Raw genomic sequence first — 27,960 nt, 5'->3', positions numbered from 1 at the left:
TTTCCCCAGGGCTTTGACACCGAGCCTGAGCAGAGGGCCCTGTGGCTACTCCAGAGGTTTCGTAATTCCCCAGTAGTATCCATGCGTAGAGCCAAAATCGAAGGCAAGGGAAGCCCCATTTGGAAGGGCTCCTCACTACCCGGGCAGGGAACATCCATATGTGCCTGCCCAGCCTTCAGCCAACCACCACCCCTGGTGCCTGTCAGGGCTTCCCTGTGGGCACAGGGGTGCCCTCAAGATAGGGGACGAACCACTCTGGGATGTCCAAGGCGTAAGTAATGCCATTGCAGACCCGATAAAGGGTTGCCGGCTATCCGGTGGGTGGCACACTCAATGCTACGTCCCACTACTTAGCCCATGCCGTAACCCGCACCGTGTGTTTTTTTTATTTTATTTAAACTTATATTGCGCGCAGCTACCCTCAATGGGTTACCCGGCGCCAGGGATAGATAAAAGAAAGAAAACCAGCAAAAGGCCCAAACCAGAACAAACAATGCAGAGGGATCAATTAAACAGAAGAGTCTTCAGTTTTTTTCGAAAAGGAAAGAGATCAGTCTCGGCTTTCAAAGCCGACGGAAGAGCATTCCACATCTTTGGACCAAGATAGGAAAACGAGCGGCCGCCCATTTTGGCCAGTTTAATTCTGGGGACCAGGAAATTGCCACTAGTGGAAGATCTCAAGAGTGCGACCAGGCTTATAGACTTGAACCAGGTTCTGCAGGTATTTAGGAGCAGAACCCTGCCAGATTTTAAAAAGAAGGCATAAGGTTTTAAATTTTACACGTTTCGGGACCTTAAGCCAATGAAGGTCACGCAGAGCCTGAGCTGCGGAAGATCTCCGGGGTACATTACACAGTAAACGAGCTGACGAATTTTGCACCACCTGAAGCTTATTTATTGTGGCCTTATCGGCCCCAAGATAAAGCACATTCCCATAGTCAATGCGGGAGATCACAAGAGCCTGGACGACAGTTCTCCGAGTGGAGCAAGGTAGCATCCATAGGATCTTCTGCAACCATCTTAAGGTGGAGAAACAGATTGCAGCGACCTTTGTTACCTGCTGTCTCATAGAGAGCCTATCGTCGATGAGGAAACCGAGGTTGCGGGCTACGGGGGCTGGATTCGGCAGAGGACCCATATCACAGGGCCAATGCCGAGGGCCCCACAGATCTTTATTCTTGCCCAAGATAACAACCTCAGTCTGGTCACCGTTGAGCTTGAGCAGATGGTCGTGCATCCAAGCAGCAACGCGTGACAGGCCAGATTTCAAGGCAGAGACCTTATGGCCCTCACTGCTGGAGAGAGAGAACACAATCTGCGTGTAGTTGGCATACGAATAGATTGTCAAACCAGCGTCCTTCACGATGGTAGCAAGGGGTCTGATATAGATGTTAAACAGCAAAGGGCTGAGAATCGACCCCTGGGGGACGCCGTGTGCCGATTAATAGACAGCAGATTCAGCTTCGGTCGAAAACACCTGAAAGGTGCGCCCAACTAAAAAGGAGGCAATCCAGGCCAGAGCAGATCCAGCAACACCAAGGGAGCGGAGAGAGTCAAGAAGAATGGAATGAGACACGGTATCGAACGCTGCACTCAAATCCAAAAGGATGAGTGCAAAGGTCTCCCAGCGATCGATACCTTGCCGAAGCCTCTCCGTTACCCCGAGGAGTGCAGATTCAGTGGAATAATGAGCGCGAACCCCGGATTGGGACGGATGAAGATATCCCACGTTCTCGACAAACGAGTTAAGCTGGGTGTTCACCCATGCCGTAACCCGCACCGTGTATGTGGTGTGCCTGTCTACAGGGAGCATGGGGGGTATGGCACCAAAACCCCATCGCATCCGCAGCCCCAGCCCAATGTGGGTGAGGCAGGAGAGCACACCTTCCCTCTGCCTACAGGGGAAAGGTGCTCAGTTTCCTAAAGTTATACAGAAAGAGTCTGCCAAGACTAGGAGAAAAAAGCTAAACGTTTTGGAATAATTTCCCCTAAGAAGGTCATGTCTAACAGCAGCTAGAAGTATCTATTAGATATCCTTTTCACTAAACTTATAGAAACTGGAATTAACGGCATAGCCCTGCCCTTACCAAAAATATTTTTCCAACCATCCACAAGCTGAAACTTTTGCTCCATTCTCTTCTCAACCAAGAGAAGGTTATTGTGGCGTCACGCAGGGATCTAGTTTGCCACCTTTACTATTTAACACTTACCTGTATCCTTTGGCACATCTACTCCACCAAAATGGAAATAAAAGTGTTCATATATGTTAATGAAACACAATTCATTTTTGGCATGTACCTCACTCAAGCCCCATCAATAGGACACACTATTTTGATAGTCCGTCGGTCACCGAGTGGAGGATGTCAATAAACTCAACATCACAAAAACAGAGTTGACATCCCCAAAAATTAACTGTAGATGACATTCCATGACCTGCAATTATGGGTCCCGCTCCTCTTGCCTCTGCTAGTATACTTAATCTTGGCTTTTGTATCAAATCCACCATGGGACTTGCATCCCAGGTCTCGTGAATCAGCAAAACTTGCTCCTATAAATTGACAACACTGCACATTATTTTGCCTTTTCTAGAAAAAAGACTTTAGAATTCATGTGGTCAACGCACTGATTCAATCCCGAATTGATTATGGAAATGCTCTCTTATTATCAGCCCCAAAGAAAAGCAACCCACGTCTCCAATTGAAACAGAACTTGGCTGTGCGTCTTCCAAGCGTTCTATGAAAACAGTCAGTTTGCACGATTTTGAGGAAACTTCATCGGTACCTGTTCATTAAAGGATTGTCTTTTAGACACTGACACTCGTCCATGCCACCTGTCTTGGCAACTATGTTGAGACAAAATATTTCTCCTACAGCTTCCTCAAGTTTGTAAAATAGCAAATGAAGATAGACCTTTTTCTGTTGCAGCTGCTAAAATCTGGACTAAATTAGCATTCGAAAGTCAATCATCATTGAACCGTTTCAGGTCATCTCTTAAAACATACATTTTTAACCAGTGGGCTTCAATCATTGTTCCATTTCGGCCCTTTAGTGCCAAGAAACCTCTGGTGTACGAGGCGCTTTATAAATACCTTAACCATAACCAAGTGCAACCATATTTAAAAACTTTTTACAAAGCTTACTGCAAAATAACCTTCTCAAGAAAACTAAATGCAGTTTGCAAATGTTTACAATATAGGTTTGACATTACATTTTGTACAAGACAAATAGCTCTCATACAGTTGAGCAGCATGATTTGCTTCGATAGCCAAGTATTTTATTAACATTAAATGGGATAAAGAAAACAGTTTTTCCGATAATGTATTCCAGGTACCTACCTATTTGTGGCATTGGCAAGATTCGGGCAGCGCGGACTGGGCCATATCGCACAGACAATAGCTCTTGAGCTTCCCCACTGATCTGTAGGACATACAATTGAAGAGTTGCGTTAATGTTATTTAGTACTGGCAATTCAGAAGACCACATTGAAAACTTAGGGAGAAACCAACGTTTCTGTGATCTCCTGTGAGATGACATGACTTACTGCTTTGCAAAGTCAAAGATTATAAAATACTATCTGCTTCTATGAAAGACAAACTTAACGCTTTGCTCCTCTCTTAAGAAGCCAGAAGACCAACAAATCTGCGCTGAGCTAAGACTCCTTTCTTTCATCCCATCTATTCCCCATCTATTTTCTCCCCCTTCCATTTCTTTTTTTGGCGTTTTATATAGAGCGAACTCGATCCAAAGGTATCAGAGGACTTTACATGAGCACCAGTTTCGCTACAGGTGGACACATTTATTTTTGTTAGGCACGGGGAGATTAAGTGATTTGCCCAGAATCACAGGATGTTGAGCGTCCCTGCCGAGACTCTAGCCTGGTTCCCCAGCTTCGAGGTCGACCTCTCTAGCTGTAAGGCTATTTCATTCTGTTAGTTAGCCGTATGCTAACTTAACCAACTTCATTTGTCATAAAGCCACCTGCTTTAACAATACACGATACATTTACAGAAAATGTAGAATTACCTTAAAGGACCGGTCGTTTTTTTCTTTCATATTTGGGTAATTCTACATACTCAAGCATAAAGGGCCATTAAATGCATGTACAATTGTATTAACTCATACAAATGTAACTTTCATTTGACCTAAAAATCACAAATTATACTATGCATCTACAATGAAAAAGCAAAGCATGCACTCAATACGGTCAACATTTGGATCTCACCACTCTTCACTGACCTCTCACAATACTTTCAGATCAGGAAGACACTCTTCTTTTTAAACGTTAAGTTGAAAACCATGCTTTATCAAATTCAATTAATTATATTATGCACCATGCACAGGTCGTTGCCTGGATTGAAGGGTACTGTGCACTCAAACATGGTGCCCTACAGGAAATATGGCGGACGCTTGATCCAAGTGCTCCCCCATGTCACAACAATCCTGCACGATCCTTCGCCACTAGGAGATCTGATCAGGCAGTCTTCCCTCACAAGTAGGACACATACTGTGTGACTCCCACCACTCGCAAATTCTGCCTCCCCGAGCCATCTGGAGAGGTTGGGCTGGCGGGGATGATAGACTGCCTAGGCGGGAGCCTTGTGGGGTCACGATAGCCTACTTGGCCAGAGCCATCTGACCACCTCGCCGGATTCTAAACACGGTGTGGCTTGCATGGGACTCTCAGCGGGGGGTTGCGAGACTGAAGGCCATACAACAGTGGCCGGGTTGAGGACCCCTGAAAATTAGCTGTGGGCCTGCGCTGGGCCTGATTTGTCTGGGATGTCTGTGCAGGGACCTGTGTACGGTTGGGCAGTTCGAACTTACCAGACCTGTGGCACGCCCTTTGGACCAACTGCTGCAACAGCGATGTGCTAGGACTGGACGCTGCTCCCCAACTCTCTGTTCCTGGGCTGGGGACATTGGAAGAGTCATGGAAGCTGCCGGAGGCATCAGACACTTTGAGAGGAGATGAGCTGGATGCCTGACGACTGCTGGTGGGAGCAAATGCGAGTGAAGATAGCAACTTCCTGTGGCCTGTTACCAGGCAACTTCGATTTTAGGCACCAGGGTGTTCAAGCCCATTACTAAAGCTTGTGAGACCCCCTCCAGGGAAACTCGCAGCGCTATTCCTGATCTGCTTGGGTCCCCTCTAGCCCCAATAGCCTGGCTCTGGCATCTGGGCTATGTCAATGGCTCCTGGCGGTGCATCGCTGCTTAGGGTGCCCTGAATAATTTTAGTAGAGCCATCCCACAAACTGCCCTTTGGTGGTGCCCTGTACCCCAGGGGGTCTTATGGACATGGGAAACGGTCTATGAAAGGGGCACGCAGTGGTAACCGCAGGGAGTTGACCCAGGCCCCAGAGGCCACATATACAGGGTGCAAATAAACAGTGCTAAGGAGGACAGTAGAAGCACCATATTACAGGCGACCAAGGAGTCTCGCGTGGCACTAGAACAGAAGTGAAATACCTGGGTCTCCTCAGGGCAGATCATAGAAAACTTTCTGAGAGAGTGGAGGAGGCTGAATCTGCTATCACCACCATGAGGCCAACAGTCTCGGTGCTACAGCAACAATTGGACAGTATGTGAAGAGACCTTTATCTGCTGCAGGACCAAGAGGAGGACATGGAGGATCACTCCTGCTGTAATAATATCAGCAAAGTGGGACCGTCGACTGAACTGTTTCTACTACTCAAGGTGGTGCACCCACCTGCTGTTCCCGAGGCTCTCTACGACCAATGGTGGCCCAGTTCTTGAAATATCTAAACTGAGACAACATATTACAATGGCCACACACTCATGGCCCACATTTTTCCTGATTGTACTACCCAGATACAAAAACAGTTACTCTTATCCTCAGGCCCTTAGAGAGCACTGAGGGTTCTGGGTATCACCAATGGCTTGATTTACCCTGTGAAACTGCGTGCAATGACGCAAAACAAAACGCATTTCTTTACCTCACCTGACGATGTGTGGTCGTGGCAGGAGGACCAGGGCTATGATGTCTCCTGCACATTGGGAAGGGGGTCGGGGGGGCAGGGCATCTCGTGGACCATGGCATGAACAGAGATGCACGCGGCTGCCACCGGGGGCCCCCACAAAGGAGCGGGCAGTGGCAGAGCGTGCAACACTGGACTTTGATATCTGGGCTCAGAGAGGGACTCTCAGTGTGCAGAGGGCTCATGACATTGAGACTGCAGAAGAAGAATCGGATACGTCATCAACTGGGGGAGGCCTCCATTACGGGGTGCCCATGTCACCCCTGGAACTGCTGTTGTCTTGCTGTAATGTCTTTGGGTCTGTTGTAGGGGGAGCACGATGACCCACCTGCCATGTGATGCCTGCACAATCAGAGAAGCCATCATATCCTATTGTTAGTGGGGGTGAGCCCTTTCGCACCACGTTTGCTCTGAACACTATCCCCCACAGAACCAGCGGATGCCACCCTCGATGGGCGGTTCTTCTTCATTTCGAGCTTATATGTTTCTGATATCAAACAGGGACACTTCCTGGTCACCTTATCCCTGCACCTTCACATAACTATTGATACACATGTGGGAGTGGAGGGGGAGTACAATCTCGTACTAGATGTTGACATGGACTGCTCATTGCCACCCCTCCCTTTGGGCCCCTGACATAAGGTTCAGATGGTGGGCGGACGAGTGAGGGCTGGTGGATCTATGGAGGGAATCCCATCCAGAGGCCTGCAAATTCTCCTACTATTTGGATGTCCACAGGCTCCACCGAAGATTAGACAGATTTATGGGCTATCCTTATTTAATATCCACCATCTACAGTACCAAATATTTATATTGAACTGTCTTTGATTCAATCCCATTCTTCTGAAATCTACACTCAGTCACCCACGGACAGCAGTGCCAAAGTGGTACATGCAACCAGAAGCATCATTGGACCAACTTCAGGGCCACTGTGGGTGAGACAATACAAGAATACTTCCAGACTAACAAGGGTACGGACATGCATACAAATGTTGAATGGTATGCCTTTAAAGCAGTGATTAGGGGAATCTGCGTCAAGACTATCTATGGCACTAGGAAGGCTTTAATTACTGAGATGATGCAGGCTGAGGGACAAAATCTGGTTTCTCAAAAACGTAGTGGTACGAGATCAGTCACTTAGGCCAAACTAGCCAAAGCGCACTGAAGTTCGATAGAGTGCCTCAGGTGCATACATAGGGAATATCTCACACACCAACATGGGGAAGGAGAAAGATCAGGCCGTCTTCTGGCCCGACTCGTTTGCTCGAAATCACCTCAAAATCCAATTGGGACCCTACGAACACCCAGTGCATGGATAGTCACAGCGCAGGGAGACATAAATGAGGTTTACGTGTCATATTTAAAAGAGATTTGTACGCAGCAGACAGTACTCCCCACCATGCCCACATAGATCACTTCCTGTCCTTGGTGCGGCTGCCGCAATTCACAGCAGCAAAATCAAGGACTCTAAATGCTGATTTGGAGTTAGAAGAAATCAAACTGGCAATAGATCAGTTAGCAACAAGCAAAACACCCAGTGTAGACGGGCTCCTCGCCGAGTTCTATACTGCCTACAGTGCAACACTTGCAAATCGCCTGCATACCATACATATAGGTGCATTCCAGCGGGGGGACTGCCGGAATCCACGAGGGAAGCCTCTGTGATGATATTACCAAAACAGGGCAGAGACCCACTTGATGTCAAATCCTACAGACCACTACCACTTCTCCCAACTGAACTAGGGAAGGCTCTCGCAAACCGATTGCTTCTGTACCTACTGGGTTTGATACAGCCAGATGAATGTGGCTTTGTTCTGGGCCAAAACACACATCTGAACCTTCACCGACTATTTCCTATAATGGACCTGCTATGCCGTCACTCTGGAACCCATTTGTTGCCTCTCGACATTAAGGCCTTTTGTGGCAATATTTACATGCAGTCTGCAGACTCTAAATCACGGGCAATGTGTTGAAGTGGATACAGTTATTATCTAAATCCCCTAGTGAGTCTGCACTGGGAAGGTGTCCCTCGACAAATGACAACTGTACCCAAAAGAGCTGCACGCTGCCCCCCATTCTGTTTGTACTGGAACCCTTGGTATTTCTTCTGCGGGACAGGGTTCTGGAATGGAGGCTAAAGATAGGAGAGACTGGTTCAGTCTGGTATGTGGATGATGCATTGCTGTTCCTCAGGGACCCGGCGGTCGCTTTCCCTCACTTGAGGACTTCAGGGAAGTGTCAGGGCAAAATGTCCATTGGGGCAAGTCCTGTTTGTTCCCGCTGTGTCGCCCCCGCTCACAGGAACGCCCACCTTTCCTGGAGTGCCCAAAGGCTGGAACCTATCACTATTAAGTATATGGCAGTACATACCTACCATACAGAGCACGACTTGCAGGATGGTAGCCTAGGGAAATGTGTGGCTGCCATTCGAGGCACGAACCCCTTTTGGCTGCGATTCCCACTGGGCCGAGTGCCCACACTCAAGATGATTGTCCTCCCCAAACGGCTATATCGCTTTATGGAATTTCTCCTCAGTCTGCCACTGACCTTCTTTAGGGACCCAAAGTCCACCTGTTCAGACCTAACATGGGGCAACCAGAGACAACAGCTCTCTATAGAAAAATGCATGAATCCCTTATCTCTGGTATGGGAGCACCCACCCCGGAAATTTACTATGTGACCGCGCAACTGGTCTGCATGGCACACTCGCAGGCAGTCGACTCAGAAAGACAGGACATAATACACCTCCTAGGTGATTTAGTACCTTATAGCAGGCACCGAGCTTGCGGTGCCTTATACTAGAACACATCGAACAATTAAAACCTGGAGGATCTTATATCTAAAACAGACAGGAACGCATGTCCCGTACTCCCCCGACACCACACTATAGGTAGTGCCGGCCCTGGCATACGTAACTACTAAACACACTAGGCGGGCCTGCCGACAGTTCTGGGTCATCACTTTGGGGGACTTCTATGATGAAGGCGAGCTCCTTCCACTCAAAGCTCTCACAACGGACTGCGGACTGAGCGGGTTGTCAGTTGTTGATATATAGAGCCTTGCAACTGTCACTGGATGCCACTTTGGGAAATAGGAATGACCTAGCTCAATAACGATGAGGCATTATACACCTTACTAACACATGAGTTGGGACCTGCATGCGCAAGGCTTTGGCTCTCAAATTTTACAAACCCACGACCACACTGAAGTTAAAATTGGAACAGAAAAAAACAGCTATACCGGACAAGAAATGGGCTGCTATCATAGAGAACACCAAGACGGTGAACAGAAATCCCTGATTCAAGTACAAACAGCTCCATCCTCTCCACTGCACATACTTATCACTGGCACGTCTTTTCCATATGTGTGGAACTATGCACATATCCAAGTATATTGGAGAGCGAATCTAGACATGCTGGTAGACCTCATGGATAGATCCTTGCACATGACTGTAGAGGGGTGTTTGTTGGGAAGGTTCATAAGGCTGGCAAAGTGCAAGCAAAAAAAATAGATTCCTAAAATTGGCCCTGCTTTTGAGAGAGAGGAGCATTGCAATGGGCTTGAAGGTCGGGTTGCTACCTCAATTTCAAGATGGTAACCAGAGTACCGCCAAAATCAACACACTTATCTGCATAAACCGACAAACGTGGAAGAGGACCCCTAATACACAATAGGACACACTTACAGCCACTGCAGGCTAGGTCGGACAATATGCCACCATGAACGAGATAGGGAGGTTGTGTCGCGTAACGGTCGATCTGTGTATGGGTTCTGGTTGATAATGGAAAAGACTACCAGATGGTGTGGGGGGCCCAGAATGTTATGCTTTACAGGGAGTTTTTTGACCACCATGCCTGCTGAGTTGCGCAGAACGCAGAGTCTTCATTCTAGAACCTTGGGATCGAGGTAGAGATGCATAGGGGGAGGGGGGACTATGCTGGATTATGTTGGGCTATCTGCAGTGACAACGCAAGTAAAACAAATTTGTTATTAATAATTGTTGGTTTTGGCTGAACTCTCTCGACTGCTAAGTATACCTCAAGTATAGCCTCTACGATATTGATGCTGTTGTTGAACTCTGCTTTGATTGCTGCATTCTAATGTATGCCTGTACCTTTGTAGAGATGCCAATAAAGAGCTATTTACCAACAAAAAAAAACATTGATACATTTCTTAACTCCTATGTTAAAATAATCTCTGCTGGTGAGCGTAGTGAGAGGGCAAGATGTTCTTTAGTCCTGTTGCAGGTACGCCTCAACACAAACATAAACCGCAGGCGCATTCTTTCCACAGCAGTGGACCACTCAAAGAGGACCTGTACTGTTAGCCACTGCCGCCACTTTAGCAAACATGTGGGAGTGATGATTCCACAAACCCAGAGAGGGACATGCAAGCAATCACTGGTTCACACACAAATCAGTCAGAAATCTATGCACTGTGGATTTTCTCCGACAAAGTGTTCAGAGGTCACAAATCATATCTGTTCAGCATACTCCACTATACTTTTTTTTTTAATAAACTTTATTTTTCGTTTTGCCTACATGCATTATTCCCAGTAGCTGTTACATTAATTTCTACAGTACAAAGAATGATCGAGCAATAGGTTGACAACCCCAATATAGTTAACACGACCATCTGCAAGTAGAGGCAATATAGGGTAATGACCTTGTGTAGTCGAACTTAAGCATCGCGTTATAAGAAACAGGGAGAACCTTCCATCAGCAATACAACCATTAGGCACAACGTAATCATACTTCATGGCCCCAATCGGGCGTCAATACATCCCCATTCATCCCGTCCAAAACCATCCAATGAAAATAAAGTAAGGCCGAGGTAAACTTAGTCAACCAATCCCCTGTGCTGTCATGTTTTTCCCCCACCTCTTTCGCCGTAGCTTGGCGGGTAAGGTGTGCCTGGTATGGGCCCCAGATGTCTTTCGGTCTGCAACACATAGGTGTGAGAGAGTTGACATTATCTGATTGTGTATTGCAATATGATGGGTCAGCAGCGCAGGCTTTACTACTGTTGGCGCCCTGTGCGACAATGTTTGTTGGTGCCCCACCCCCATGACCACCTCCGCCACAGATTCCCTCACTACCACCATTTGACAGTACCCCTCAAGTCTCCATAATCACGGTCTCTTAGATTTATTTAGGTTTATAGCGCCACTCATACCACTTTAAGATGTCAGAACACTTTCCATCACACATGCATTGCACAGAGACTATCAATCATCGGTGTGTAAATCAGTGTATAGGAAATGTTACAAAAGGCAAAGACCTACAAGGAGTAGAGTCACATTTCATCTATACTGGTAGGAAGTATACTTTAATAGTCCTTGGACTGGAAAACCACACATTCTGAATTTAAAATGTATCACTATTGTTAGGGGTTTTCTTTAATAATAACAGTTGATTTCTACCCAAATTAACCCCTTTTGCAATATTAGCCCAATGAAAAACTGGGCAAAAAATATATAGGTCTAATACTTTACTTGCAGTTTGGATGCAGCTCTTTGATGCCAGTTAATAGCTCACAGCTGTATATTAGGATTTTAACTTATAAACTGCAACTAACAAAATGATCTCTGACAAAAGCGGTAACCCATTGACCTATTTATATTTTATGCACTTTGTGATGTGAATGGGACACGTTGTTTGCAGCAGGCATATTAACCCTCTGCGCTATGATGAGTCAAAACTTTCACTTGAAAAAGCTCCAGTCTCTCTCCAGGAAGAAATCACTGGAGTTGTCATTTTTATTGATGCCTGAAAATTGCTGGGACAATGTACGCGGTCTCAGGTGCTTTTAAAAGGATGAACATGGCGCCCCCACCCCAAGTCAGCGCCCGGTGCGGTGGCACCGATCGCACCGCCCTAGAGCAGGCCCTGTAGGTCAGTGTACCGTTCTTTCAGTCTAGGTATCCGTCCTTCATCCAGCGCATTGCTATACTTCGTTTTGCTATCAATAAGCCCAATGCCAGTAGCTTGCGAGTTCCCCAGGGGAAATCTTTGACATAACCCAGAAGGACCACTAGTGGGGGTCACAGCAATCGTCGTTCCTGCTATGTCCTGCAGTGCTGCAATCACAGCAGTCCAAAAATTCTGGATCCCTGGACAGTCCCAAGCAAGATGTGTACGGTTCGCTCCAGTTATCCCGCATCTTTCGCTTTTGTCATCTTACCTCAGGCCATATCTATACAGATAAGTGGGGGTGTGGTATACTCTTTGTAGAAATTTAAAGTGTATTATACTATGCCTGCCGTTTTGTGAGAGGGATTTCGTGCCTGCGCAGCACTAAACCCATTGCTCCTCTGTGATATCCATATCTAGTTCAGTACGCCATTCTTGCAATACCTTCCTATTACTCCACTATACTTTACAGATTTATCAGCAGAGGGCAATCTGCAGGATTACGTTTGTCACAGATGCGCACTGGAATGTGTAACATTTTGCCCACACCTATAAACCAGAAACCAATCCAACAAAATCAAATATTGAAGTACTGCATACCCTTTCCCACCTTGGGAAACCTTCTTGTTTTGCAGTAGAAACTTCGGATGTGTCTTCAAGTTGGGAATATCCATTCACAACATTTTCAAAAATCCACAAACTGCTTAGGGCTGTTTAACGGAGTTTGTGTAAAAATGTCCCCTCCCAACACCACCCTTGCCACTATTTACACACACACCCATACCAAAAACTTTAAGACTAAAGAATTTTTATCATTCTTAAAAAACTTTCTCTAGTCATATTGGAACTTGGGTTGCAAAAAGCAAATCACAATACTGTTATAGTAAAGTGCAGGGAGCTTGGTGTTAGTTTATTTTTTGTCGGACTACAAATAGAATATGTATGTGACAATCCTGCTGAGTACCCATGTAAGAGGAGAAGGGTGTAGAATGTTTTTTTGTTTTTTGGCACACAACAAAAAAAAAACTGAACTTTGCTGATATTTCAGAATATATCAGAATTATTACAAAATAAGCAAATTATTTTTGCAATTCTGAAGTGTGGTGGAAACAAATATTTGAGTACTATCAAAACACATCAATACACTAGGTGATGACATTTGCACACATTATCGTTTGTGTTAAGTAAAACTGTATTTAGGCACAAATGTAATGGCCATTTTAACTGAAAATGTGTTGTCTGTACTGGCAGTGCACTACCACACCATGCATACTCCATACTATGTCATGCCACTCCATTCTATGACACTCTACTCTATTCTAAGACATGCCACTTTACTCTACGCCACTCTATGCCCCTCCACTCTAACACACACTGCAACACGCCACACCAATCCAATCTACGCCACTCACTCTCTCCCTCCACGACACAACATGCCACTGCACTCTATGCCGCTCCACTACACCCCACTCCAATCTACCCTACTTTACTCCAATCTTTCTCACTCCAATGTACCCCAATCTATACTACCCCCTCCACGTTGTTACTATCTTTCCGGCTCTACCTCACTCCAATCTACTCCACTCTACCCCACTCCAACCCCCTCCACTAAATGTAACCCAATCAACCACACCCAACTCCAATCTACACCACTCAACTCCAATCTACACCACTCAACCCCAATCTACACCACTCAACCCCAATCTACAGCACTTCACTCAAATCTACACGACTCTGCTCCAATCTACGCCAGTATGCCCCACTCCACTGCAATCTACCCCAATCCAGCCCACTCCAATGTACTCCAATCCAACCCACTCCAATCTACCCAGCTCCATTTGACCCCACTCCAATCTACCCCAGGCCATTCCAATTTACCCCACTCCACTCTACCATACACCCCTCAACCCAAATTTACCCCACTCCACTTAAATCTACCCCACTCCACTCAAATCCACTCCACCCCACTCCAATATAGCCCATCCATTCTACCCCAATCTACTCCACTCTAATCCACTCTAATCTACCTCACTACAATCATCCCTCTTCAATCTACCCCAATCCAATCTACCCCACTTCATTCCAATCTACACCACACTAATCCACCCAATCTACCCCAAACACTCCACTTACATCTACACCACTCCACTCACTGTCCCAATCAACCTCACTAGACTCCAATCTATCCAACTTCACTCCACTCTACCAAATCCACCCTAATCTACCCCATTCCAATCCACCCACTCCAATTCACTTCAATCCAAACTACCCAAATCTACTCCATTCCAACTACCCTATTATAATCCACCCAATCTACCCCTCTCCAATCAATCCAACTTCACTCTACCCCAATCCACCCCACTCTTCTTTCCCAATCTACCCCTCTCCACTCTACCCCAATATATCCCACTTAACTCTACCTCAATATACCCAACTCTTACCTACCCCACTCCCATCAACCCCAATCTAATTTACCCAATCTACTTCACTCCAATCTTCCCCACATCACCCCAATCTACCCTACTCTACCCCAATCTACCACACAAATCTATCCAACTCCCTCATTCCAACCTGCCCCAATCCACTCCACTCCGTTATACTCCACACTACGTCAATCTACCACATTCCAATCTATCCCACTCCACACCACTAACCTTTAGCCATGCTGAACAGCAACCACACTGGTGTGCAACATGGCTAAAATACATTACCAAAGCCAGTAGCTCTTGCGCAGGCGAGATCTAGTCACTTTGCCAATGCTTGTTAGCCGTTAGTCAGATCCTCTTAAAGATAACAGCATTGCTTTCTGGAGTTGAGGTTTGTAAACTGGAACTCTTTGCCTTCCTATTAGAAAGGTTTAGAAAGTCAAGAAAGGCGGCAAGATCACCCAAAGGACTGATCTAAAGGTAATAGATTCCGGAAAATTTGGTGAAAGCTCTCTCCTGCTAGAAATTAAATGATACAATGAAATAAATGTATAAAGGGATTGTGCCCACAGCGGTAATACCGGTATAGAAAACAGGCATGATAAAAAACAGTTTAACACGCAACAATGCCTCAACAGGTATTGTTAGAGGAAAAATTTGAGAAAGCATGCACAAAAATCTTGCGAAGTAAAAGTATATTCTCAAATTAAATATTACACACAAATTCTCGAAGCAACCTAAGCACATTTAATACATAGATTACTGGGGAGCTTGCTGCAGCTAAGATTCCAGAAGTAATATTATTGTTGGAGGAACAAAAAAGAGGCATGCCTGGCACAGACGATCCTGTGTGAAAACTCGGCCAGTATCCAACAATTAAGAAAATATTTAATATTTCCTGAAAAGTCCAAATTCTACATGAAAAATGAGCAACCACGAACCATAACTCTCTGCCTGGAAGTAAACTCTTATGCTTTCAGAGGCCTTAGCTCCCAATGGAAATCAACCCCCTTATTCCCTCCAACACAACACAAGTTTGCAATCATGGGAGGAGGCCACTTGTGCTCTTGCATGACGTGGTCGAAATGTCTGCTTCTGCTTGCAGGTCACATACCTCTGTCTGCTCGCCAAGCACAGAGAACTCAACTACTTCAATCGAAGTATAAGTCTCGGAGTTGAGAAGCAGCTCGACAGAGCCCAAGTGTACGACGCGGAACCGCTGCTGGTCCCAATTACACAGATTTGAGGGAAGCATCTCTATTTGTCTTGGCGTGCTGCGGATGTGATGACGGCTCAGCTTCATCGGTTTGCGGCACTTCATTCATGCAGGTTCACTTACACACTGAGGGACAGAAGAACATCCAACTGTACGCCATGTGTTTTCCACATTGCAGCCATCGGATAGATAGATACATGATCTGGCCCATTGCAAGCTAATCTGGGGTGTGCGTGGCTCTTAGGTCCCACGGCGTTCTTGCACAGTTCAGAGCTAGAGGCATGCAAACTGAATAGGGGCAAAATAATGCTCTTGCCTCCCACAAACATTCTGATTAAGAAACCTCGAATACTTAAGGCCCCTACCAGAGAAGTATAAGGTTATCCAGTATAGGAACAATAGAAATCATTTAAAAATCAAAGATATTGGAAGATTCATTTACTGACTCCAAAGTGGTGCCTTCTTTTTGACGAAAAACTCAGGTATTGACACACCGGGCAATTCCAAGGTTAGAAACCCCTCTCGTATGGTCATAAAAACAGCCATAGTTTTAAAAAGTCCTGTACACAAAGCATGCTTGAGTTACAAGAAAGCTGTTTAAAAACTGTAAAACTATGCATTTAAAACAAAAATATGGCGGTCCCATTAACAAACGAACAAAATTCAAGAAAATGCCTTGTAAAACAGAACAATACAATGACTGCAAAATATATCTTGTAAAATGGACTCCTCCATAAAAGCGAACCAAGTGTTAGTCTAAAGGTATGCTTAACAGCATATGCATAGAGTTACACTGCGTGGCTACACCCACAAGTATTTGTGACTAGGTGTTGGTCAGGTTTGTAAGTACAATCAAAGTGTGTTTGAGGGAGGCCTGCCTACCTGCCCCTTGCCTGCTTGCATACATACATACCTCCTTCTCTCTCCATCTCCCTCCCTAGTTAGTATCAGTGTGCACGAGGGTTGTACAGCCATTGGTTTTCCAACCTAACTAGAAGGATAGCATACACATAGTGTGGTTGCTTGCAGTAAACAATTTGAACTGCAGATCAGAAGCATATTTCAACTAGGAAACAAGGTTAGGCTTATTTTTTTTACAAGATACAAAGTTATGAATAAGTACCTCCTAACGGTATCTACAATATTAATGAGTAGCTAGAAACTAGAAAAAATGTGTTCATTGGGCAAGCAGTGCAACTTGCAATTACACTTGGAGACCATAAAACTCCATAGCAGCAGTCCCAGACAAATCTCAATAGAGGATTTGGGCACATTAATACATACTTCTCTGTTTTGCTGGCTGACTTTAAAAGAGAGCCAGGCAAGCTGCTAGGCCAAGTAAGATAAGTACGCTGCCTGTTTTGGATGGCCACATATATCAGTGTGAAGGGGCAGCTCCAGGACCTGAAGGCTTCACTGAATTCAGAGCTGTTGAGTACCTCCTCGAGGACAGTGCGAGCACCTGCGAATACTGTTGTAATGTACAGCAGTGCAATAATTATTTTAATAATCTATATATATTCATCTGGAAGTTGAGATGCTCATCAGTAGATCTTTTAGGCTATACCTAGTAGAGAAAGGTATAATTGGAGTGAAAAGCTCTCAGATGGTTCTCAATGATGAACAAGTATGGCGCTCATGAGTAAGTAGTCCGGCCCAAAGTTTTGTTTGACCCTGTGCCAAGCATGAAATTAACTGCATACATGTACATTTGTATTATATAACCTTGCAACCTGCCTAGCACAATGCACAACCAGCAGCAGTATGGCTCTCCCACTTGTCAAGATGAATGCACTTTCAATAAGACAGTTCTCTTGTGCACAATCATTTTCACTTACTCTAAAACACCCACCCATTCCGAGCCTAAAGATATACTCTAACACATGCTCTTGTTTTAAATTAAATATTGATCCACAAATCAAATATAATAAATATGCCTACTTTTAATAATTCATTTAGTGGTATTTACTCCTATAACCTCATTAACATGCCATTGCTTTGAATTTGTTTGGTAATCATCTAAAGCTGAAGATCATTCTTCTAGCAGTGGCCAATTTAACACAAGACAGAATGGCTAACCAACATCTACGACAGTTAGCACAACACCATCTAAACCTTAATCCATAAATAACGTATTACAATCTGAAAACCACATGCTCCAGTTTAGCCTTTCAAAACTCGCCTTTTCACTGCCATCCCTGGGAACATCCTGAACTATTGCTGAAAATGCTGAATATTTGGCCTTCTTCTTGGACTGTAAAAAATCCTTGCCATTTACATCAAAGCTGATGCGAAGGGTGACCAATATTAACTCAGACCTCTGAGGAACATGGACTCCCAGACTCCCCTGAATTGCCCGTTTGTAGTTCGTCAGGTTGCGGGCCTGGGAACGACGGTTGTCCTGGTCATGCGTATGGCCCCATATGCTCGGCTACTCCCTCGCCGATGGATCCAGGGTTTCCATAAAATACTGTCCGTCATGAACCTCACGAGGTGTCATGAAGGGGGATGCACAACAGTTGGGACCTATATCTCAATTGGACCTTCTTTTCCTTCTCGGAGTGTTTCCAAGTGCCTGATGGTCATTTCTTACAATACACGAAAATATTGCACACAGCTCACGAAATATGGACAACGTTCCCAGATAAGCCTGAGGAGACGAAGAGCGTGCCACTGCTGCTTGACCCAGGCTTCTCTAGGGGATTGATCTCCCACATAGATGTTGGACACATCAACCCTACGATCTGCTTTCAGGTCCTTATATAAGATAGATGGATGGCTGACCTATCATCCCCCCTCACAGAGAGCAAATGGAAATGGGCATGCGCACAGGTCCGGGAGGTGGCTAGTAATGCAAACTTTAAGCTTACTCAGTTTTTTTTTAACTTACATCACACATATTTAACGCCCCAGAGGTTTTCCAGGTTTGATGCAGCGTACCCTTGGTGTGGTGTGGGACCTGAGACGTTTCTGCATATGACCTGGGACTGTGCCAGGCTTCAGGCATATTGGGTGGAGGGGCTGCATGTGCTACGGGAGGTCACAGGAGTACGTGCCGAGTCGTCGGTCAATCATTGTCTCATGGGTGTACTCCCGGTTCCAAAGTTGGGGGCTCGTACGTGACATAAATTTACTCTCCTGGGACTGGTACTGGATAAACGTTGTATTGCCATACACTGGACCCATCCTATCCCCCTCCCACCCAAGCTGGATAAGTGAAGAGCGACCCTGCATGAATGGGGATTGACTGAGGAGCGCAGGGCTGTGCACAATTTGCACTGATGAGAATGCGGAGCGTAACTTGTAAATGAGGGGAGACATGTTGGAGGGCCTACTGGTGGATGAAATTAAATAAAATGCGGAATTTGTAGGGTGCTGACTGTCACTACAAAAGGAGCATCCTGGAGCTGGTAGTGAGGTAAGATGAAGCTCTGAGGATCCTAAAAGAGAGAGAGGTAAATTTCATCTGGTGCTCTGAAGATCCGAGTCTTTAGTGCCTTTCTGTATTGTTTTTCAGTTTTTAGCATTCTTAGTTGCAAAGGCAGTAGGTTCCAGGCTCTGGTACCTAATACTGCCACTGTTTTACCTCCCTTTGTTTTGCATCTAAAATTGGGAGGTTTGAGCAGTTTGGCTGATGAAGACCTTGTGAAAAGCAGCAAGTCTTCTAAGACCCCGAATGCTGCGCGGTGACCGGGTCCCACCTCTAATTCACCTTGGGTTCGTTACCAAAATAATGAGGCAGGCGCTGGGAACTGGAATGCAAGAAAAAGGTTTATTACTCTTAAGAGGAGACCACATCAACTGCAGACACCGGGATGTCTCAGGGAGGTGTTCTGCTGGCAACTGCTTTGGCTCTTCCTTTTATACAGGTTTGATACAATGTATTTGTTTCATTTATCATGGTTACAAGCTTGGAGTCTCCGCCCCGGGCAGGTTGTCACACAAACCCAACATTGTTTCATCAACACGGTTACACAAGCCCAACATTAATTCTCCTCCCACCCAAGTCAAAACAGCCTAATCTTGTAGCTGGACCTTGCTTCAGGGTCTAAAACATGTGAGACCGGACAGATCTAAGAGTCCGTTCTGTTCATAAAAACAGGTCCCATTGTTGGCAAAAACAAGTCTTGCTATGTGCAGTGCAATAAACCATGTTCGCAAAAGTCTGTTTGGTGTTTGGAACCTGTTTATGTAGGAGTGTCCATGGGTTTGCCTGTAAACAGAGATGAGAGGAAAAACGAGTTTGTGGCAGCAGGTGGTGTTGTTTGTCGTGGCAATAGTTTATAGCCCCCAACTAACATACCAGGTTGGTCAGAGGGATGCTAGTAAGTGCAGGGTGAAAAAACAAAGGTGACCAATGGAATACAAAATGGCTGCGGTCGGTCAGAATGACTGCAGTTTATGTGCACGTAGGAACTTCCATCAGACATGATGGCGCTGATAATGTTCATGATTGACGTTTTGCTTTTAACAGTCGCCCCTTTGAATATAACTAGCCAGCTTGTCAGTCTATTTCAATCACCATAATGTCCTGTATCTCTTGTTCATACATTACTCTCATTTTTGTTAGCTGAGTGACCATAGTCTTAGGGCGCAAGGCACTTATGCAAAGAGAACACAAAGGTGGTATTCAATGTACACCCAAACAACAACCACATATTGCTAATACTGGGACTAAGAGAAACATTGATATTTTCCAACCCCAGTCATTCAAGATGCCCCAAAGCCAACTTCCAATTGTCCAAGTCTCTGATCCTTGATGAATTTCTGAAGACAGTCTGTGGAGATGTTCAATTGCTTCATAGACAGAGGGTGAATTATCAGGGATCTATATGCAGCAACTGGCACCGATGATGCGACATGCTCCTCCAAGGTCCGCTAGTACCACGTCCAGGACCATGCGGTCTTGTAGGGCCACCAGACGGACCGCTTGAATCTTGGCAGTGTTGTTGGTGAGGATGTCAGCTGTGACGTTCAGGGCGGTTTCTACCGCTTGAGACAGATGTCTGATGGCTCGGCTGTTTGCCATCGGACCCCATAGCGGGACGAGCCCTTTTCCTGCGTCGAGGAACTGTGATGCGGCAGAGTCTGCGTGATCAGTGTCTTTAGAACGCTTTTCTCGATGATGCTCTGCAGGGGCTGTGTAATTTGACGGCAAAATAAAGGCGATGTAGCACGTGCCGCCCAGTTTCTTGGGAGCCAGGTGTAGGCTTTGGTTACACAGACAAAGTACATATTGGATGATGCAACAAAGGCTGGAGGGTTGGCAGTGTTCAAAGTCCTTACAATGTTACAAGTGCTGTGACCCACATTCTTAGTCCCACAGCCTTCAATGCATACAAGGCAAGAGACATTCACCACAGATAGGGCCACAGTCAGTGTTGCAGCAGTTCTTTTCTTCAGGTAGGAAAATGTGACTCTGTTGGAATTGTTGAACATTTGCATTTCAACTCATTCTTTGGAGAGGACATTCATCGGGAATGTCGCATTGGAGGTGTTAGGGCAGAAGGGTGCGGCTGTTCTTCCTGTTTTGTTTCGCCAGAACTCGTTGTAGAACTGGGGGATTGTTCCGTTGGAAGTGGAATTGTCTTTGTAACTTTCTTGTAGGAGCATCATCCAGGCAAGGCATGATCCGTGAATAGAAAAGGGTGAAGGGATGAAAGGGATGGAATGTTCAGTGGCATGTGGTAGCAGCCCACAGACCCAACAGTTAGTGGCATTGGTGGCAAGATTGTGCTGGTGCAGCATCTGTACGAAAGAATTATTCGAGAATTCTTTGCGTCGTCCAGGTAGAGTTCTTTCTTGGCGATTGGTTGCATGGTTGGTGACAATGTTCTGTATGCAGGTGCATTGTCTTCAATGATCCAGAGTGTGACCATTAGCAGGAGGCAGGTGAGAAATGCGGCTACAAGTGCAATTGTCTTTGTACTGTGCAGTTCAACAGTCTTGGTGTCTTTGCGGTGGCTTTGCAGGTGTTCCGTTTCTTCCATCATCTTCGAGGAGTTCACCAACTGATAGGACCACAGACTTTTGTCTGGTACTTTTCCTGGTAGCGTTGTTTGGCTGTGCTACAGATCTGAGACTCTGACTCAGTTAGTGGCCTGGTTGTTGGAGCTCCCCCTTTTCGTCGATATTAGGTAGTACCCTTCCTTGGATGGCACCATGGGGTCGAGAAATTCGAGCCCATGTCGAGACAGGTCGAGGGCGTCTTCTTGCGGATCGCAACTCAGAGCTGGTTGGTCCTTCACGAGTACTTCCTCTTGCACCTCCACCTCTTCACAGGTTGCCAGCGTTGGAGGGTCTTTCTTGCAGTGATAAGCGTGCAGCCAGTGTAGTTTTCCTTCCACTTGGAGGGCAGTTTGAGTGGTGATCAGGACTTGCCAGGGGCCAGTCCACACTGGCTCCAGATTCTTCGTTCTTTGGAAGTTGCGAACTAGGATGAAGTCCCCAGGCTTCATCACATGTCCTGGGCCCCTGGATACGTCAGGCAAGGCTTGCTGCACCTGTTGGTGGATAATTGTTAGCTCGTTTGTCAATTTATACAAATAATCTGCCATTAATATGCTCGGGACATCGTTGATGGAGGTGGGTCTTGGTGCCGTCCCAATGCTCATAGGCCTGCCGAAGACCACTTCATACGGGGTCAGTCTGTGTTTGGTTGGGGTGGAGCGCATTAATAGCAATGCCAAAGGAAGGGCGTCGGGCCATTTCAACCCGGTTGTGGCAACTATTTTGGCTAGCTTTAGTTTCAATGTTGCATTGTGTCTCTCTACCAGGCCCGCTGATTGGGGCTGGAAGACAGCATGGAACTTTTGTTTTACCCTTAACCCTCTCAGTATGTTCTGTATCACCTCGGCTACGAAGTGGGGGCCGTTGTCGCTCCATAAAATTCTGCAAAGGCGGTATCGGGGGAAGAACTCTTTCAGCAACACTTTTGCAGTGGCTATGGCAGTATTATCGCGGGTGGAATGTGCATCCACCCATTTGCTAAAAGCGCACACAACCACCATGACATATTTCAGACCATGGCATCTCTCTAGCTGGATGTAATCCATCTGAAGGACTTCAAAGGGGTGGTCAGGGACTCCAAACCCTCCCCGTGGTACTACTGTCCCCATCCCTGGGTTGTGTTGTAGGTAGACTATACATTGTTGTACTAGGCTCTTTGCAGATTAGGTTATCTTGACATTATACCATACTCTGGTGATTCGTTCAATCATGGGGTTGGAGCCTATGTGTGCTGGTAAATGTGCCATGGTCAATATGGGGACTAGATAGGCATTGGGTAACAGCCATTTATTTCCGTCTTTAGTTCTCCAGCAATCTTCCTCGTCTTTTAGTCCCACCTTTTCCCACTCGGTCAATTTGTCTTGTGTGCCTATAGTCTGTATGTCCCTTACAGTGGTCCTAGCATCAGTCCATTGTGTCGTAATTCTGTCTCCTGCCGTTGCTCGGGCAGTAACGTCTGCTAGTGCATTTCCCTGTCCAATGAGATCAGTCACTTTCCTATGTGCATGGCATTTTATCACTGTTAGCTTTTTGGGGAAGAGGACTGCTTCCGTCAAGGCGGAGACTAAATCTCCATGCAGGATGGGTGTACCGTGTGAAGTCAGGAACCCTCTTTCTTTCCATAGAATCCCGAAATGGGGAATCACCCCGAAGGCGTATTGGTTGTCAGTGTATATGTTAACTGTTGTGCCAGCTGCTAAAATACATGCTCGTGTGAGGGCAATGAGTTCTTCTGCCTGGGCGGAACGTTGGGCAATACGGTTTGTTTCTAGAATGGTTCGGCTGTGGTGACAGCATATGCAGCTGAGGTGGTGCAGTCGGGGAGTTTGATGCACGAACCATTCATCCATAGTTCTCCATCTGGCTCTAGAAAGGCGGTGTCTCTGAGGTCTACTCTACTTGTTCATCGGTTAGTGTCACACAGTCGTGTAGTGGAGTCACGTTAGGATCATTTTCGGGTAGGGGTAACAGTGTGGCTGGATTGAGGGTGGTGCATGGCTTTAGGGTAATGTGCGGTGCTAGCTGGGTCAACTCATATCCTGTCAGTCGGGCGCTAGTCAAGTGTTGGGTTTTGGTCTGGTTCAGTAGTGTGTCGACTGCATGGGGTACTAAAATAGTGACTGGATTGGAGAGCACTATTCCTTCACTCTGGTGTATTGATACTACTTCAGCTGCCACTGCGCGCAGGCATGCAGGCAGCCCTCTGGCTACTGGATCGAGGGTGGCAGAAAAATATGCACAAGGCCTTTGTTTCTTAACAATTGATTGTGTTAGGACAGACAATGCACATCCCTCCCTTTCGTGTGTGTAGAGGAAGAATGGTTTGGAGTAATCTGGGGTTCCTAGGACTGGCGCTGAGCAAAGGGCATTGCGTAGTTCTTTAAAGGCTATCTGGCATTCAGGGGTCCAGGGGAGAGGTGAGGGGAGGTCTTTAGCTAGGAGGTAGAGAAGGGGTTTGACAATGAGGCTAAAGTTCGGTAACCATTGTCTGCAAAACGAGGTGAGACCTATCAAAGAGTGGACTTGCTTCTGATTTTTGGGGAACAGGGGTGTCTAGAATTGTCTGGATCCTGTCAGGCGTGAGTTTTCTCCCTTTTTTTGATAAAAGGTGACCCAAATAGGTCACTTGTGATTTACAGAACTGCAATTTCTTTCGGGAGACCATGTGACCATTCTCAGCAAGGAAATGGAGTAGTTTGATGGTGGCTGTGACAGCTATTGGTATGGTTACTGCTGCTAGAAAGATGTCGTCTACATATTGTATTAGTGCCACTCCATCTGGCAATTGTATGGCGTCCAACTGTCTTTTAAGCGCCTGGCTATAGATGCTTGGGCTCTCAGTGTACCCCTGAGGTGCTCTACAAAATCTATACGAACAGGAATTTAGGGTAAATCCAAAAAGATAGCGGCTGTCCTCGTGTATAGGTATGGAAAAGAAGGCGTTCTTGAGGTCGATCACGGTGAAGGTGGTGGCAGTGGAGGGGATTAAAGTCAAAATTGTCGTGATGTCGGAAACTACTGGGTATTGTGGAACTACGATTTTGTTTACCTCCGGTAGGTCAATGATGAGGCGGTAGGCTTTCCCGTCTCCCTCTCCCTGTCTCTTTACAATCAGTAGTATGGGACGATTACAAATGTTACTCACCACTTCCTCTACCAAAGAGTGTATGAACTCTGTCAGTGCTTTCTCACCCTCTGGCGATATGTTGTACTGCGGTACCTTCGGTAGGGTTGCGTCCTGTCGTATTGTTACGTGTAGTGGGTCAATCATCATTCGTCCTACGTCTGAATCAGCCCTAACCCATAAGTGTGATGGCAAAGTGTCTAGTAGTGATGCGTCAAAAAAAACCTGTGCTGAAAAGGGTTCTCTCTATGGCGTTGGGGGTTGTCATACAGGATGACACGCACTCCGTCTGGTGAGCATCTGATAGTCGCATGGAAGTGTTTCAAAAGGTCGAGACCCATAATGGCGTCTGGGGTGTTAGATGAGAGGAGGAATGTCGTTTCGACGCCATTGCTGTCAAGATTAAAAAGGATCGGTCGGGACAAAGGGTTGGTGGAGGGCGTACCGTCAAATCCTATTGAGGTCACATGTGAGCCTGACAAGGGTGCCCTTGGAATCAGTTTTTTGGATAGTGCACTACCACTGTTGCTCCTGTGTCCATCGAAATTGGCGACTTTGTGCACAGGACCTCAGCGGTAACATAAGGGCCTTGCTGATCAACATAGAGCTCGACTGGATCCCTCCCTTGCCCTTGGCTGTCTTATGCAAAGTCGTACGTATTGTTGTAATCTGTCTGTTGGTACTGATTCTGTCTGGTGTGGTCAAATGTGTTCACTCTTCCTGGCCTTTCCTCGCTTGCTTCACTCGCATACCCTCTCCCACGTCCTCTTCCTCTCTGTCCACTTGCTATTTCCCTCACCCCTCTGCCCCTACCAGCTCCTAACAAAGCCGGGCATTGGGATTTCCAGTGTCCATATTCTTTGCAAAATGCACATTGATCCTGTTCCAGGTCTTGGCGTCCTACATATGATGTTGATGGATTGTTCCTAGGTGGCTGTACTCTAGGGGTATTCTGCTGGTTTCCTCCTCTATATTGCTCCCTTCCTGTATTCGCCCCCTGGAGTTGTGCTATTATTACCCTTTCCTTCAAGTCCTTCTTTTTCCTTTCTATAGTCCTGTCATTTTCGTTTCTCTGATGCTCTTAGTACTGAGCCATTTGGAGAATGGCTGCCAGTTTAGATGCTGCCCAACTACTTTCGCTGGCTTGTAGTTTCTGGGATACATCTGGCAGTAGTCCTTTGACGTAGTTCTGCACAAATAAGTGGTGTCCGGTTGCGGTGGACATGTCTTGTCCACTGTAATCGGAGAACACAGTTTCAAATCTGGAGAAATACTCTGAGACATCCTCTTGTGGATTCTGGCGGCACGCCGTTACTATGGACCAGTCTATCTTTTTCTCTGGGATCAGCGTTTTCACTTTCTGCACTATTTTTCAGGGAGGTCCAATATTGCCTTAACTGGTTTTTGACCAGGGTTCTGCTGTTTATCTAGTGTGTCGAGTTGTTCCCAGGTATGACCAAACAGTTTGGTATGTTCTACTTTCCTAATCTGTTTCCACACATCTGATGGCAAACATAACCCGAAGAACAAATCTATGTTGGCAAGTGTCATTATTGTTGATCCCAGAGCGGTACCTAGCTCGGTGTAAAAGGCGGTGGGGTTCTTTCGTAAATCCGGCAAAGATTTACAGAATGTCAAGATGTCCCGTCTGTCCCATGGCTGATACACCCAATTGTAGACCACCCTTCCTCTAGCGTCTTGATGGTTTATATCGTCATTAGTCCCTTGTCCTCAAGAAGGTACCCAGTAATGGGCAGCTTCTTTTATTGGCATCATGCTATCTGGTTTTTCCACCGGGGGTCCTGCTATCTTAGTTGTCCTGTCCCTATCGATCTGTCCTTGTTCTTCGAGGTGACGCAATACTTCTAGTGTGCATGAAAATAGTTCTGCAACATCATTGTCGCTTTCATCTCCGATGTCTACCTTCCTATAGAGAGCCAATAGTCGCTCGGGCCCTACGTCTTGGTACTTCTCTTCATATGCAGTAAGGGTGTACAATAAAGTATCGTTTGTGGTTTTCAACATAGGAGTCGCATATGTCAGTTACATATTCTACTGTTTCTTTCCTATCTATGAGGGTTTTAACTATTTTATCAATGCCTGCTCGCTCATTTTTACTTAATCGCGGGATCCTGGGCGCTCCTATTTCTTTTCTTCCTACCTCTACTACTGCATCCTTTGATGAGGCATTTGGTGTGGGTGACTCGGTGGGAGCAGAGGCGGTGGAGACTGAAGCAATCGTGCCCTCTCCAGCAATACTTTGGGGGTTCTGTCGTTGTACTACGGGATGAGTAGGGGCATAAGGGGGTGGCATGTATATCATTGGGGAACCTAACAATAAATCATCATCTACCCTCTGTTTTGCTAGTAATTCGGGGTAAAGAGTTGAGGGCGTTCTAACAGGGCATAGACCTGATATTTTTGATTCCTGTTCCTTTTTATCAATTTCCTTTTCTATTAGTTCTTCTAACTTTTTACAGGCTTGGTAAGCTGATTTTCGCGTTTCTTTAGCTTGTCTAGCTTTGTCTCTTTTCTTTTGTTGAGCTGCCTCTTTTCGCCATAAACCAAAACTATCAAACATGGCTGGTCTAGCTTTCTTTTTGTGGAGAGCTAGTTCTAAGGTTTCTATTTTAGCGGGATCGAAAGATCCCGTCAGTGGCCACTGATTTATCCGGTCCTTCCTAATGTACTTATGCCATAGTTTGCTATAAGCTACAGTGGCTAATCCATATTTTACGTACATGTCCTTGTTAGGGGTGCCTTCCGGCGGTGCCGGATGACAGACTTCTAACAAACAATCAAACAATCTAGAGAAAACAGGCATGACTTATTTAGCAGTCAAAATGAATGTCTCAATTAATTTTAGAGAAAAAGTCTGCACTACCTGTCCTTCGCTGTCTGCAAAGAGAGAATATTCCTGTTCTATGTTGTTTGCAAGCAGGGAATGTCTCAAATAACTCAAAAAAGGAATACTAGTATTTCTATCAATCAATTTAAGTCGTTTTTTTCACGACCTTATCCGGACCGTATGGACAGTTCTTAGTCTTCCTCTTCCAGCGCCTGGTTGTCCTCTTACTCCAACAATCAATGCGGCTTTCCTGTAAGGTCCCAGTCAGGACCGCAGGTCACTCGAGAGAGGTCCGTTCGGAACCGGTTAAGTTCAGTCGATCGGCAGCCAGACGAGGGTCTCTTTCAGGCAGGTGCACTCCAATCATTTAGTCGCTCACTCCGTCGTTAGGACCTCTCTACCGGACCCACGTGTCTCTGATGGACCC

General features: G+C 46.0%; 1 protein-coding gene across 2 annotated transcripts in view; it reads right to left on the bottom strand.

Moving 5' to 3' along the window:
- The window catches only part of BCAS3 (BCAS3 microtubule associated cell migration factor), a 3,998,327-nt gene that overhangs the window by 3,710,047 nt on the left and 260,320 nt on the right, over positions 1 to 27,960 (bottom strand). For both annotated transcript variants that reach the window (XM_086954924.1, XM_086954923.1), the window contains exon 6: positions 3,335 to 3,416. In XM_086954924.1, coding sequence (XP_086811050.1) covers positions 3,335 to 3,416 — 82 coding nt within the window. The remainder of the gene's footprint in view (positions 1 to 3,334; positions 3,417 to 27,960) is intronic.

This window comes from Lissotriton vulgaris, chromosome 2_1 (genome assembly GCF_964263255.1).
Source record: "Lissotriton vulgaris chromosome 2_1, aLisVul1.2, whole genome shotgun sequence".
Lineage (NCBI taxonomy): Eukaryota > Metazoa > Chordata > Amphibia > Caudata > Salamandridae > Lissotriton > Lissotriton vulgaris.
The sequence above is the reverse complement of the archived record's forward strand: the minus strand, read 5'-3'. Positions and strand labels throughout refer to the sequence as shown.